At 39.8% G+C, this 15099-nt stretch overlaps 2 protein-coding genes across 9 annotated transcripts in view; both read left to right on the forward strand.

Annotated features, from left to right (window-relative positions):
• myo18ab (myosin XVIIIA b) overlaps positions 1–15099 on the forward strand; it is a 64534-nt gene that overhangs the window by 16065 nt on the left and 33370 nt on the right. For 4 of the 8 annotated variants that reach the window (XM_032546134.1, XM_032546137.1, XM_032546135.1 and 1 more), the window contains exons 3-12: positions 8724–8774; positions 9506–9593; positions 10084–10190; positions 10924–11100; positions 11244–11454; positions 12882–13024; positions 13105–13205; positions 13821–13884; positions 13980–14124; positions 14401–14412. In XM_032546134.1, the coding sequence (XP_032402025.1) occupies positions 8724–8774; positions 9506–9593; positions 10084–10190; positions 10924–11100; positions 11244–11454; positions 12882–13024; positions 13105–13205; positions 13821–13884; positions 13980–14124; positions 14401–14412 (1099 nt within the window). The remainder of the gene's footprint in view (positions 1–8723; positions 8775–9505; positions 9594–10083; positions 10191–10923; positions 11101–11243; positions 11455–12881; positions 13025–13104; positions 13206–13820; positions 13885–13979; positions 14125–14400; positions 14413–15099) is intronic. The other 4 variants (XM_032546132.1, XM_032546139.1, XM_032546140.1 and 1 more) reach the window with 2 other exon arrangements.
• On the forward strand, positions 1639–8717 carry LOC116708273 (uncharacterized). Its single transcript, XM_032546142.1, has 2 exons — positions 1639–1815; positions 4640–8717. Exon 2 carries the CDS (start codon positions 6061–6063, stop codon positions 6982–6984), a length of 924 nt encoding a protein of 307 aa, XP_032402033.1. The 5' UTR covers positions 1639–1815; positions 4640–6060; the 3' UTR covers positions 6985–8717.

Genomic DNA, 15099 nt, shown 5'->3' on the forward strand with positions numbered 1-15099 from the left:
AGTGGTGCATTAATTCAGATGGCAATAAAGCCTCAGGGAGGAGGTGGAAGAGCTCAATCTTTTCACAGATTATGTGTATTATATCATACTGTCAAGTTTTAACAAATATGTAAAAAAACATAATTTTTTGTAAAAGTTACTGGTCAGTTAAGTTAAGGTCAGGTTGAAATCACTGAAAAGTTCTTCATTTAGCCTCCTGTAAATTGTGCATTCACCATCTGCTGCTTTGTGTTTGGGTTTTTTCCCTTAGGAGTGGAAATAGTTTATTGTCTAGAATATCTTTGTTGTTTATACACATGCTCTATCCAGGTGCATTGGAATTATTGTGCAGAACTTACAGTCGAGTCACCAAACCACCAAAAAGAAATAAAAACTGTCACTAAATCCAGACTTGTTCTGAAGTCTGGATTCAGAAGTCTGTGTGGATTCAGACTTCACAACATAATGTGAGAATCCACAAAAGCAAAGTTGTGTGGATTCTCAACATGTACTTTCTGTTACAACTTTCTCAGTAAGAAAATGTTCATATTTTCAGACATTATCCCACTCTAGTAGGATTAGCATTGAACTGCCTGAGGTAAAGGCTGCTTTGCTCTTCATTCTACTCCTTTTAACTCCACCCCTCCTGTACTCTACTTCCTGTTGCAGTACTGAGTGGCTGGAGTTTTTCGGCCCAGCTCCATTAATTAGTCACTATCTCTGTTGGATTGTGACTTCCCTTAATTATCATGGCAATGACTATGAAGCTGATCAAAACTTAAGGCGATTGCAAGTACTTAAAGCCACAGAAGCCTCATTGGCTGTCCTTCTGCTGCCATCTTGTGGCAGAAGTGGTCATAAATGGAGAATGCTGCCTTAAAGCTGCAGTGTGTAATGGTTTTATATGAGATATGTTTTTACATATTTGTTAAAACTATCACAATGTCATAACAGTATAGTATCCTCTGCCTTCTCCCAGTGCTCCCAATGCTAACTGCAGAAGCAGTGAGAGTCATTCTTATGTACACGCTGCTCCTACCCTCCCCCTTTCCATCTGCTTCACTATAGCATCTCCCCGTCAGTAGAGCCTGCCATGAATGCTCAGGCATGGCCACCCATGACGGCAGATAAAAAGTTTTAAGTAAATTGTTTCTCTGCCATTAGCAGATTGAACAGCGCATACCTGAGTTTGATTGACAGCATTCATACCTTCCTCCTGGCTGTGATTGGTTGTTTTTGACCGAGAGCAGGGCCTGGCTAAAGGCTGCAATAGTAGCAGGAGCAGCTTGAATTTTATTTTATTTTTTTCAGAGTAACTGTCTCATATTATACTTTCACAACATAGTAACAATTCTATCATACATGTAAAAAAAAGAACATTTTTATAAAATGTACATACTGCAGATTTAAGGTGTTGTTTCTCCTTGGAATGTGGTAGATGTGGAGATTATACCTCCCCAACATCTGTACTTTAAACCCTGTCAGCCAGCTTGTGTTGTTGATGTTGTCCGCTGTACATAGCACTTACTGCAGTCTAATGGACACACACACAGAGGGGCATGTGTGGGTGTTGTTGGACTGTGGTGGTCTTTGGTCGTCAGAGCAGTGGGGCTTCTATATTTATCCCACTCAACAGTCTCCATATAATAACAGCTGTCTTCACATCCCTTGTCTGACCATTGACTTAAATAGCTGACCTATCAGAAGCCTTCGCCTTGGTTTTCTCTCTGGTCTGGTCCTCTTGCCTATTACTTGGTTCTTTTCCAGTTAAGTTAGTTTGCTGCTCTGTATGACCTCTCTATTGAGAACTCTCTGACACAATTCCTTCACCTACAGGTAGAACATTTAACTTTGTCTTTATTAGACTAACAATACTGGAGCTGTGATGCATATCAGTAAGCGGTACATTTTTTAAAATTGTGTTTTCCAAGGAGCCAGCTTGAGGGAATTTAGCCTGAAATGACTATTTCCTGATTGGTTCCTTGGTGGTGTCAGTGGGTATCTGTGGGCCAGAGGTAGGAGGGTTTATCATCTTCTGGAAATTCACCCATGGCCACCTTCACATGTTGAAATGTCACTTTTCTGGTTTCTCCACTGATCCAGCACACTAAAAGCTTACGTAAAGTAACCGATTTCTTTTTGTTCAATGCATTGAGTAAGTGAGCTTGTTAATATGTGAAGGTTGGTGTTTCTTACTTCTGTTTATTATTTGGACCAAAACCATTTTTCAGAATGGTGGCTGGCAGAGCCAGGCTACAAGCACCGGCTTTATGAAATGATCTTTTTGTTGTATTTATAGTATGTTTCGTTAAGGAAATAGCAGACTCCAATTAAGATGGAACAGTAAGTGATTAATAAAGGAAAATGGCGCCGAGTCCTAAATGTTGCTGAAGTAGTGCTTTTATTTGTCGTTTAATTTATGTCCCTCTGCTATTTGTTGTACTTTCAAACCATACAGCAGTGTTGCATTTGAATGACTTTGCATTTCATTCATGCTCAGAGTCCACTGTGTCCGTGCTGTCTCAGAGTTCTGCATTAGGTCATTCCAAATGGAAACTATTTAGAGCCTTTATCAGAGCTAGGTGTTTAGATAGAAGACCAACCAGTGGGAGAAACTAACCAGCAGATACTCCTTCCATTCATCACACTTCAGGTGATATTTTTTGGCAAATAATTACCAATTCAAATGTAAGGTAATCACAGGCTTTGTTGAGTAATGTCCTGTTCAACATAGGAAGAACACACCCTGTGATTCTGTAGCTAGTAGAGTTACTCCTGGAGAAAACAACTTGACACAAAAATATTGACAATAATTTTTTTCTCTTTGCAAACTCTTCAAGTTTGCTTTAGTTAAATATAAACCTAAATTAATATGATATTTTCAGAAAACACCTCTCACCCATTGACCACTGGAGATGGGCAGCAGCCCTCCTTAAGACCCGACGAGGATAAAAGCGTGTCAGATAATGGATGGATGGATTTTCAGAAAACAAGCCTTATAAAGGATCAGGCAGAAAACTCTTAATCAAAACCTTGTTGATTAAAGAAACGCTTAACGGGATGAACTTTCAGCTTTTAATTTATAAATAATTTCTACAGATGTTTTACTGTGAAAGGATGAGCTTGTTTTTTACTAAGTAACTTTGGATCATTTTGGAACAACATTTCAGACTGAAAATATCTAAATGAAAAGCACTTGTTCAATTTATTCAGAAGTTCAAAACTGTCTTTTATTCACTTCTTACACTTTGTCGTTTAAGTTGTAATTTATGCCTTAAACTTGAACATCTTTATTATTTAGAATTCAGAGCAAAGATGTTAAATGTGGATTTAGAAAACGGTTTTCCAATATAATTTGTAACTTCAGCTCAGAGTGAGAGGAAACTCCTTTAAACAATTCAGTATAATATGTTGCCGCCTTTAGCTAACTTGGACTTTTCTTCATCACTTGAAGCCAGAGGAGAATATTGGGTTGAGGTGCAGGGCTTCAGATCACTGCAAGATCAAGTCATCCATAATCGACACCATCCAGAGAGAGGTGGTTGTTGTTGCATCGACCATTGTTGGTCCAAGTCATTATTATTATTATTATTATTATTATTATTATTATTATTATTATTATTATTATTATGTTGGGGCTCACATTTGGCCCTAAGTATTTTATATGAATGCATAAAGCATTATCCAAACCACTAAAGTTCCTAGGTCCAAAACAATACCATATTCCATACAATCAACTATCTTCCCACATGCTGCACAGCTGAGTGTTCTTATCAGAAAGGGGAGGCTGTATACTTACAACCTTCCAAAACAAGACCTACTTGTTAAGCACATTCCTGATTATATTGTTACAGACTACAGAACTTCACCTGCTAACTGAGGCTTGCAGTTTGAAGTGTTTTGAAATGTAGCTTGTAAATTTGAGCTACTTTCTCCTAACATTGTGCCATCTGACCTTAGAGAAAACTGTAGACTAGAGATCAACTGATACAAGTTTCTTTTAAGGCCAGTGCTGATTATTTTGATCAGTCTAACCGATCTCTGGTATGTGCTGCTGAGTGTTTTTTGGGGCCGATTCTTGAAGCTGATATTGCTTCCCCCAACCCCCTGCCCCCCTCCGTTTACATGATAATAATGACCCAATGACAATAAATGTTACACAAGTATCACTTTCAAACTGGAGGGGAGGAAATTGAAAAAGGAAATATTAGAGGAGAAAATAAATCAATGTATGATTGTTAAAAGTAAGTGTCAGTAAATAGAAATATTAATACAGAATACAGAAATAATTCAATGAAAAGTATCAATAAATAAAAATATTACATTAAATACTGAAAAGGAAAAAATAGTGATTCATTCATTTCATTGTTGAAAATTATAAATAAATATTACTTTGTCACTGTATAATCAAAGATGTTTGGAAAGTTGTACCATTCAATATTTGCAACATTATCGGTAATTACTTTATCAAGTTCTTTATTTCTTTAGTTTTTGGCAATATGACTTATACCTTTGTCTTTGTTTATATTTATCAACTTCTGGGTTTACAGTGTTAAATGTAGAAAAGGGTTCAGGAGATCATGCCAAAGATAAGTTTTTGACTTATATTTTCTGACATGCAATTTAACTCTATATATTCTTTCCATGCATCCTGTTCTAGCTCCTCCTTCTTCTCCTGTTCCATCTTGTCAGTCCCAACTAATGACAGCAGAACAACATGGCATTTTCATCTCGCTTCTCCTTCTGGGAGCAAAAGGAAAGTCTTACATAGAAATGTCATTAAACATACACTTTAACTGCATGCTAAAACAGCATTTTACCTAGGTAGTTAACATCTTTGCTCATAGCTCTCAACTATTTAAAAAAGGTTTTGCTTTTCTAACCTAATCTGCTGTGAGTTTGCACTATGTTGAATTATGTCACTAATAATGTTCTGACTGCATCACTTGTATGTGTTGTATATTTAAGGTAGAACACTGTATGTGAAGACAGAAAATAAATGGTTGTGGCGGCATCTTTGCATGTTTTGAGGTTGGCCCAGTTTGTCACCACGAGCTTCATATAAGAAGGTGGTTTTGATCTGGTTTCATTCTTTACATCAACACTTTCTAGATCAAAGAAGAGAACAAGGTGGGAGGCAAAAGTGTAAGTAAATACTACATAGTGCTTTTTAAAAGTTTCACATGGAAAATGTAATTTTCCTAACTTTTGTCTAAGGTTATTTAGTCTCATGTCAATTAAATTTTTTATTGGAGCTTTCGATGTTAGTCACTCAGATCAGACTGAGCAGATCATTAAGTTAGACCTCTTGCATTATGAACTTTTTTCTTTTGGTCATGTTTGTTTACTCCCCTCCTGCAACACGTACATTCACATACAGTGCAGCGTCTTCACTTAGACTTTATTGATAAGTTAAATCTTGAAGCTCAATAATTATAGCCACCATTGTGGTAAATGTATTTATGAAGCACATTTAAAAACTGCTTAAGTTAAATAGTAAAAGTAAACAGCACCATCAGGCCAGCTAGAATTTAAATTTCTAGAATTTACTTAATTTCTTATGAAAACACCGTCCCTGCTCTGCTGCCTCCTTGCTCCGTTCAACTCCCTCTGCAGGTTGAGTTTGTTTTTTTTTAAACTTCATTTCAATCAAAGCTCTGCTGGTGAAGAAACGGCCCCTCGACATGCCAAGTGACACATAAATCGTCCAAGAAATGGATTATGAAATTTGTTGCCAAGACTTTTAGTAGTCAATGTTTATCCACTTTATCAATTCATACTTGCAGCCCTATCTATAACCAAGTGATGATTTGTCTGTTGGCTTAAAGAAGTTCCTTCCCAACATTTACGCTTTTGCTCTCTGTATTTCCTCTCCATAATTAGTTGGAAGTTGACAGGCTGGCAAGCCGGGCCCAATCAGTCCCTGGTCTAGATCCTGGCAGAGCGATATTCAGGGCAAAAAGCCCTTCAACAGCTTCCTGGGATGAATCTGCTTCTCCTACCCGAGGTTCCTCCCCACCAATCGCCACAGTACCTGTTAAAGTCGCTGAGCGCTTCAAAAGCCCTGAACCACCATTGAAGATGACATTTAAATTACACAGATCTAAGCCTTCACAAGTCCAGACAACAGAGGCAGCTAGCTCTGGGCATGGAAACAATGAAAACAATGGCGAAAGCATTCTGAATGGTCAGAACAATGGTAATGTTGATCCTTTGGACACCAATACCAGCCAGATGGACCTTACATATGAACAGAGGACGGCACACAAAACGGAAGGAAATGTGGTTCCTCTTACTAAAAATGTTGTGTCCTTACAGGATGATGAGGCAAAGATGCTAACCCAAAATTTAGCCAAAACTAAACAGGAAGCCAAATTTAGAGCAGAAGCAGTCAAAACACTTCAAGGACCAAGAACAGCTCCCCTGACAAAGACAGTGCCAGCATTCTCCTTTAAACATGACATTATCAAAACAGAAAATAAAGCGGATATTCCACGAGCACTGACACATTTTATGGTTGGCAACAAAAGAAAAGGGCTTTGCTCGCAAACCAGCAAGGAACAAGTAGAAAAAGTAGAGAAAGGGAAATCACATGAAGAGAAGAAGAAAAGTGAGCTAATGGAAACAAATCGGGAGTGTACAGAGGGTACAACCACCCAGGTGTTACAGGATACAGATTATTTCACACATTTAAAGACTTCATCAGCTCCTATTGGCTTACCTCAGACTGCTTCCAAAGTTACTTCTAGACATTCTTCTCTCCTTTCAGTTGAGGGATTTGTGACACCTCCCAAGTCAACTCCCCTGACTTCCCATACTGGTGTCACATCTGCCACCTCTACAGCCACTCCTTGTAGCCTACCTGCCTGTAAATCCTCAGGCTTGCATCCACTGCATTCTGCCCTTAGTGCAAATCCCTCTCAACAAGCTGCAGGAAGTCAGGAAGAGTTCCAGTGGTCCTGTGCAACATGTCTGACCTACGTATGTATGAGACCCTGGTGTTAGAAATGCATGGTCCAGTTAGAAGTAGAGACTGCTGATGTGCTTAATGTCTGTATGATTTACATTGGCAGATCAGAAGTGACGCATGTGTGAGCTTGTTTTTTGTGAATTAACTCCTTAACTGATTGAGACCAGTTTTGAACGTGCATAATGAAAGGTTGAAGGAAGGAAGGATTTTGTAGCGTCAGTGTTTGAAGAGAGCTCTGTTCATAAAGCCTTCTATTTAATTTGAATCTTATTTTGAAGAGGAAGCACATTGAATCTGAACTCTAGTTTTGCATTATATGTATATACTTGTGGTATGAAGGATTTGTTGTGTGTTGACAAGCTCTGTGAATATTTCCCAGCTGACAGAAGGACATAACAGACATTACATTGCATGCAATCTTTAAATCAGTTGCATGGACTGGTTTGGTTCACCATTTGACTATCTGTGCACTACCATTTTTGTTAAAGTGTTTGTGAGTACATTGGTGTGATGGTGAGCAGGCTTTTAATGTTCTTTTTCATCTACTGATTCAGTGTTTACACATGGTATAAAACAGAGAGCCAGCAGGTTTGCTTTACTTCCATTTACAATAAGGCCAGGTGTGAGCTATAGTAGTGCAGTTAATAACTATAGCTAACCTGTTCTGTCTTCATTCCTGAACTTGGGTTGACTTTTCATTTCTACAACATATCAACTTTAATGTCATTTTAAGTTGCTTTGGTAACTCCTTCCTTTTTTGCTTTCTCACCGCACATTGTGAATAATGCTATAGAAAAGCATGAGCTTTGGTGTCCAACTATGTTCTGAAACAACTTGAATGATTGTTGGTCAGTGTATTCCTAGTTTTATGAACATGTATCCTTCATGCTAATCTAATATTCACCCAGTTGGACAGAGTCTGACAGCAGGAGATGCCCACACACAACACTAATGATGTTACCCAAAATGCCAAAGGAGTGAAGAAATATGTACGTATCAGATATGATGGTGTCATCGCAGTATTTGCCAATATTACCATTGAAAGATTGTGTAATATCGTGCAGCCCAACAAACAGGTGTAAACAGTTCATTAGAGGTTGTGTCCTCATTAAGCTTTTTCTTTATCAACTCCGAGAACTCCAAAGAACAACTCTTGACAGATCATCGATAGAGCAGGGACTGAAATTGGGTACTCTACCATTGATGTTGGATTAGCTAATAGCATCTAATCTACCACAGTGATGATAGCTAAGCTATCATCAATAATTTGCCATCACGGAGATCACTTATTAATAATCGCAAAATAAACATCAAGCCTAAAAACAGAATACTATAACGGACTGAATATTCTGTTTTTTGTGTGTAAAATGTTTGTGTTTTTTGGTGTTGAATCCTGATGCATAGAATAATGTTGTTGTCAATTGCTATGGCAACTAGTTTGTTGAGTGAGAAAACACAAGAATGAGTTGTTCTGGGTTATTCTTCAACGCCTTTTCTGTCTCATTTCTTTCATTGCTGTGGCTCACTGCGCTGAATTAATAATTCCTACATCTCCAGTTCTTCATTCAGTTAACTGAATAATAACACGGCAGCATGGCAATGGATGCCATGCAAAAGAATAGTCTTTTAGCCCTCCAGCGGTGTGCGCATGAGTGAAATTTCTGGATGTAAATAATAACATGCAAGGTGTCTATAAAGTGTGTGTGCGTGTGTGTGTAACATGTTGCCCATATATAACTGTGCTTTGACTTCTTAATGCTGCCAACATCTTCAGGAATCAGGGGAAGAGGATCTGTTTTCTCCTTTCCAGACGTCTCATGTCGCAGTTAAGAAACCTCCAGTGTGGCCTGGGCCATGCCTGTCATAAAAGCGCCAGCTCATCACATGAATCTCAGTCCTGTGAACCCACTGTAATGCATGTTTTAGACGTTTCTCTACTTGAACACACCAGATTTTAATAGTGAAATCTTCAGAAAATCCTCCCTTTCGTCAGCCACTGATTGAAATCAGGAGTGTTGAAGCAGGGAAACATGGGAAACGAGCGGGGACCAGGTTTAAAGAGAATTGCTCCCCACTGTGGCATGTAGGTCCTCTGCTCTGTCCCTCCCTTTGCCTGCAAAGTGCATGTTTCCAACAAGATCCGACCTATTTAATGGAACATCTTTAGTCATAATGCAATGTTTGTGGATTCACATTCATAAATACGTCGTGTTTCATTAACTTATTTTTGAGTGGTTTTTCTTATTTTGTGGCCTGGTGTGATACTTTCACAGGTGTTCTTCTTGCTTATGCTCACTGGCTAAGGTGATGTAAAGTTTGTGAACTGGGGTTCCAACGCAGCTCCCCCCCTCTCACATAGCCCTACAGCTGGTGTGTGTTTGGCCTGATGTCTCACTCACTAGCTAACATTCCCTCCCTGACACCAGGTTCTATCTGTAACCTCCCAGCATGCACTGGGATAAAGGTGGATACTGCTAGTGACTTGAGACCTCTCCAGTGTGATGATGAGCAGCTTTTGTCCCTTCTGTGTTAAACCTGACATCGTTGTGTTTTCAGGTGAAGACAGAGGAGCAGATTACAGCAGAGCAGGCTTGGTACGGATCAGAGAAGGTCTGGCTTGTTCACAAAGAGGGCTTCTCTCTCGGTGAGTCAGGGTTTTTAACTTCTATTAACACAAGTAACAAGTTATTAATCATTCTGTTAGCAAAATGACCTCTTCTGTCTTGTTCCAGGTTCTTTGATTTTTTAACTGTAATAAAATTTTAAACCTGAGGTTTAAAATTATCGCCCAAAAAATCCTTTTTGATGAGGCTCGTTCATCAGATTCAAAATACTTTTTGAAAATAACCTTTTAACAAGCATTAAGCATAATTTGCATTAAGCCCACATTTCTGTAATAAAATTGTTTTTCATAGGTCTGATGTAATATTCTAATATTAAAAGTCATGCTTTCATTAACATTAGGCAGGAAATCCTCATAATTAACAGAAATAAAGGTGTGGAAGTGTTATTCCTTGTGGATTTCATCTATACAGTGTCACACTTAGTGCATTCAGTTACTGGAATAAATAAAGTTTTCACTAGTATTTTCATTTTGAACATGACTGCATGTTTCCTGCACTTTATTCTTGCAGCCACTGTGCTGAAGACAGAGTGTGGCTCACTCCCTGAGGGAAAGGTGAAGATCAAGCTGGAGCATGATGGAACAATACTGGATGTGGATGAGGATGACATAGAAAAGGTGAGTACCACATGGATACAACTGAGCACTGATGGTCACCAATCAGAATCTGACTTAAACAGCTTCTGGTCAATGTGTCTGAGTACACCAGTTCTTCATAGCAGGAGTCTGCAACCTTTACAATTCAAAGTTCAGTTAAATAAACTAGTAGCAAATGTTACCTGACCTTTATAATTTTTCTAATTTTTAATTTTAGGAAAATTGTTATCTTAAAAAAAACACTACAATCAGTCTGTGATGAGCAGGTTTATCTCTATGAGACCGTACTCGGATACTTGGGTGAGTGATCCTGTTCACTACCCAGCAGGATCAGTCCATTGTTCTTCGGTGGAAGTCTGGCAGTGGTAAAACCTCCATCAGAACCTAACAAGGAACCTGCCTACAGCAGGACAGGGGAGTCCATTATGTAGACTTTGCTCAGAATTCCTCTTGGTTATTCATTTTTCAGATTTTCATTTGATGATCTATATGATATTTGACTGTCAACTGAACCCATATATTGTGTTCTGGTCATACTAAACCTCAGACAAGCTGCTAAGATGCTAAGCTACCAGGACTCTCACCTGCTCAGATGAAGCCTGCTGTGCTTGAGTGGCCTAAACAAAGTTACAGAGCCTCAGATTATATCTGTATATAGTTTACTTTTTAAAACACTTTCTCCCAGAAACTGCAGTCTTTGAGGTTTTAGTACCATGACTGTGAGCTTTGTCATGGTATTTGTGTCCGTGTGCAGGCCAACCCACCAACATATGACCGCTCAGAGGACCTGGCTTCGCTCGTTTACCTAAATGAGTCCAGCATGATGCACTGCCTGAGGCAGCGCTACGGAGGAAACCTCATCCACTCCTTTGCTGGACCCAACATGGTCGTTATCAACCCTCTCAGTACACCTTCTATGTATTCCGAGAAGGTGAGTGGAGACTACGGGTGCTACAGCTGCTAACAGAGCAACAGAACAGGACAGTTTACAATGTGACATGTTTATCTGTATTAGCATTGGCTTCACTTTACTTTAAATGTTTTTCTGGTTATTGCTGCCCTTCCTGCCAACAGGTCATGCACATGTTCAAAGGCTGTCGGCGGGAGGACACTGCCCCTCACATCTATGCCGTGGCCCAGTCAGCCTACCGCAATCTGCTCACTACCCAGCAGGATCAGTCCATTGTGCTTCTGGGGAAGTCTGGCAGCGGTAAAACCACCAACTGTCAGCATCTGGTCCAGTACCTGGTCTCTATAGCTGGAAGCACGGGCAAGATCTTCTCTGGTAACCCATCCTCAGGAAGAAACAACACACTTACCAAAACGTAGAAATTAGGTGATGCTTTCATCACATCTGTGATGTGACTGCGGTCGCTCACTGACTTTAAGTATCACTCACTGTATCACAGATTAAATTATTACAGAAATCAAAAGTGCAGCAGGCTCAACAGGAGGCAGTGTGAGGTACAGAGACACTGTAATAAAAATAAAACCTCCAACATCTGCAGCAGAGATCAGGCGAAGAGAGGTGACCTGTGCTGGCTGCAAGATGTAAATAATTTTATTGGCGTAATTTTAAATAGTTTAAACAGTTAGAATAACATACTCTTGCTTTTTTTCTTCTGGCAATATGTACAGTACAATGCGTGCTAATGCAGCGCGACATCAACTCATAAGGATATAACATAAATATTATACATTTATTAGAAGTAGAAAAATCAAACTCAAGATGTGGAAATAGGAGGAATAGGAAAGCTGGTTACTGAGCACCACGGACAGAACATTTATATTTTGCAACACACACAGAACTTGAACCAGTTACTTTAAAATAATTGGATTATTTGAATTAAACCAGAATAAAGATGAATAACTTCCATATTCATAGATTTGTTTATTGCCATTCAGTGATCTGGAGGAGACAGATGTCCAGCTCCAACCCTTAACCATCTGACTCTTCCTCCCCAGAAACACTGGAGTCATTGTTGCTTCCTGAACTTTGTGGCTTAATAAATATAGTTCCAGCCCTTCATTAGAACCAGCTCCGTCCTCTGCATCACTCCATCTAGCTTCTTCCTCCAAAACTGCAGATAAATTACTCAAATCTTTGGAATTACTCACTCAGCCTTAGTTGTTTACATTTTGACTTACCCTCATTACATCATAAGATGGCGCCCCCGTTTGATCCAATTACTACAGACAAAATAGTGAACTCTGCAATGCCATAGGATTTACAGTATTCCTCGTGAAATATTTATTATTAAAAGCTTTGTGTACACAGAATGAAAGCACAGTCGGTCATCTTGGTAATGATGTCTTGTTTCTATTGTGTCACCAACTCTTTTAACCTAAACCTGCCAGGGGTGTGAATGATCTGGGGATTAACTGTACCTAATGATTGTAATTCCTTAGAGAATGACCCCTAGCTGGGATCAGAGTGGTAGTAGTCCAGAGTAGAGCACAGATTTTCTGACTGGAGGTTCTACCTCTCCAGCCAGAGACTGAAGGTAGTTCCTGGCCTAACAGAAACTAGTTATCCATTCTTTCAAAGTGATGCTGTAACATTCAAAGATCCTTCTTTAGTTCAGCGGGTAGACAAAGTGTTTATATTGTTAGAGCAGAACTGGAGCTTCTCTTTAAATGACTGCCATGGTTGCTAACACTTCTACAGAATGAGGGATGGGAATTAACCCTCTCCATCTCCAATTGAAACAGCTGAGAAGTGGCAGGCGGTCTACACAATCCTAGAGGCCTTTGGCAACTGCTCCACAACCATGAACATGAACGCCAGCCGCTTCTCTCATGTTGTGTCCCTGGACTTTGATCAGGCTGGACAGGTGGCTTCTGCCTCCATCCAGGTAACAAAGCTGTCAGATGGTTTTAATGCCCTCTGATCACAATATTTAATTTAATACTAAAGTTGTCTCCTCTTATTTAGACCATGCTGCTGGACAAACTGAGGGTGAGCAGAAGACCTGAAGCAGAGTCCACCTTCAATGTGTTTTACTATGTGATGGCTGGAGCTGACAGCGCTCTGAGGTGATGATGCCGACTTACTGTTAGTCTGTTCTTTGATCAGTTTTGTTTGGTATCACAACAGTTACTCTGGTTAGGAGCAAGTTTATCTCAGCCTGACCGAAAATCCTGGGCTGTAGGATTTTGTGGACTTGGATACAAACCTGTAAAACGCTGTGATCTTCAGCATAGGGGCTGGGTTTAAATGATGGGGTTGCATGTGTCTGTAAAGATACAGAAGTCATGTCAGAAGTTAAAGTTAACAAGAAATGTGACATGTAGAGGTGGAGAAAGTGAAGAGATGATCAAGTAGATGATGTTTAAATTCAACCAATAAGACATTATTGATGTAAAGATTGATAGACTGCTCTGATCCTTGGGGAGCACCTGTGGTAGACTCGAGGTAAATGTGGCTGCTGTTCCACTCCTGGAAGCCGTCTTAAATGTTTTCCACTTGTAAAGGATCCGGTCAAGGAAAAACTCCAACTGTCATGGAGATGGAGAGCTGGCTTCCATTATTTTCTTTCTGATAGCTCATTAGCGACACCTAGTGGTTCACTGTTGTTTAACAGAGAGAGTGAACATGATGTTACATGTAAGGCCAATAGGAGCTCACTGTGTGTCTTAACCTCCTCTTAGAACCGAGTTGCACCTTAACCAGCTGAATGAAAGCAGTGCTTTTGGGATTCACTCACACTCCAAGGTAAATGGCTGCTTACCTTTTTCATTACTGGTTCCCCCAGCACATGTGACACCCCACTAAGTAATCTGGGACCTTTGATCCGACGTGGTTTTCAGACTGAAGACAAGCAGCGGGCTGTGCAGCAGTTCACCAAGCTGCAGGCGGCCATGAAGGTGCTGGGCATTTCTGTGGAGGAACAGAGGGCTCTCTGGCTTATTCTAGGAGCCATTTATCACTTAGGGGCCGCAGGAGCCACTAAAGGTAGGAACTCCCACCTCTCCATCTTTAAATGCACCATGTTTTCATTAGTAGGATGTTCTATTGCTTTCATCTTTGCTACCACAGGGAACATGTTTCAAACACCTCAGAGTGATCAACTAACGCTTTCAAAGTGTCTCAGTGGCTTTTCAGGGTTGTTCATGGCTCCTGGTAGTTTTTGTTGGTTGGTTCTCATATGAATAATTGCATCCATAAACTGTTTTGTCTAACCTCCTCTCTTTACTTGCATGTTTGCATGCTGCGTCCTATCAAATGCAGACGAAGATGAAGGTAATGGAATGAGTGTTTTCCGTTTTCCTCTTACAACAGTTAGTTTTAGAGTCTATATGTTTGCTTTCTCTGTGCTGATTCCCTCCTCATTTTGTTCAAACCTTCATTTGTTTGCATTTTCATCTCCCTCCTCCTTTTCCTTCTATCTAGTGTTTTGTGTGTTTCTGTCATGTCAGCCCTTCTGGGCAGTAGCAGATCACGACTTTTTCACCCTTCTGATGTCGGCGTATTGCAGCTCTTTTGCCTATGTCTAAAGAAGTGGGATAAAATGGAAACCTTGTTGCTTTTTCAGTCTCATATTAACTTTTAAACTTTGTAATTTGAGGATCTGCCTCAGAGGAGCAGGATGAGGCAGATGGATGTTCCATCTTGAGGTGGTCATTTAAAACAGTCTTTGGTGCATTTCTATTAGGATACTGGAGAAATCTGGATGAAGCCATTGAACATAGCTAAAATCCCTGGCAAACTCTGCGGCCTGGCATCCATGTGTTTTTTTGGTTTTCATCTGTTTGTAGATGTGAGTGGAGGTGATCACCCACTGTCAGCGGGTAATCCTTTAGTAGGCAATCTGCAACAGAACAGGATAGGACAGAAGAACAACAATCAGTCTAGATTATAGTCATGGAAGCTCAGCTGATGGTTGAATTTTTAAAGATCTTCATCTTTCCATGATTTCATCTCTGCATG

Source organism: Xiphophorus hellerii, chromosome 18 (genome assembly GCF_003331165.1).
Source record: "Xiphophorus hellerii strain 12219 chromosome 18, Xiphophorus_hellerii-4.1, whole genome shotgun sequence".
In the NCBI taxonomy this organism is placed as follows: domain Eukaryota; kingdom Metazoa; phylum Chordata; class Actinopteri; order Cyprinodontiformes; family Poeciliidae; genus Xiphophorus; species Xiphophorus hellerii.

Bases quoted from the DNA above. Each gene is read 5' to 3' on its own strand.
- LOC116708273 (XM_032546142.1), top strand. From the start codon at position 6,061: ATGACATTTAAATTACACAGATCTAAGCCTTCACAAGTCCAGACAACA.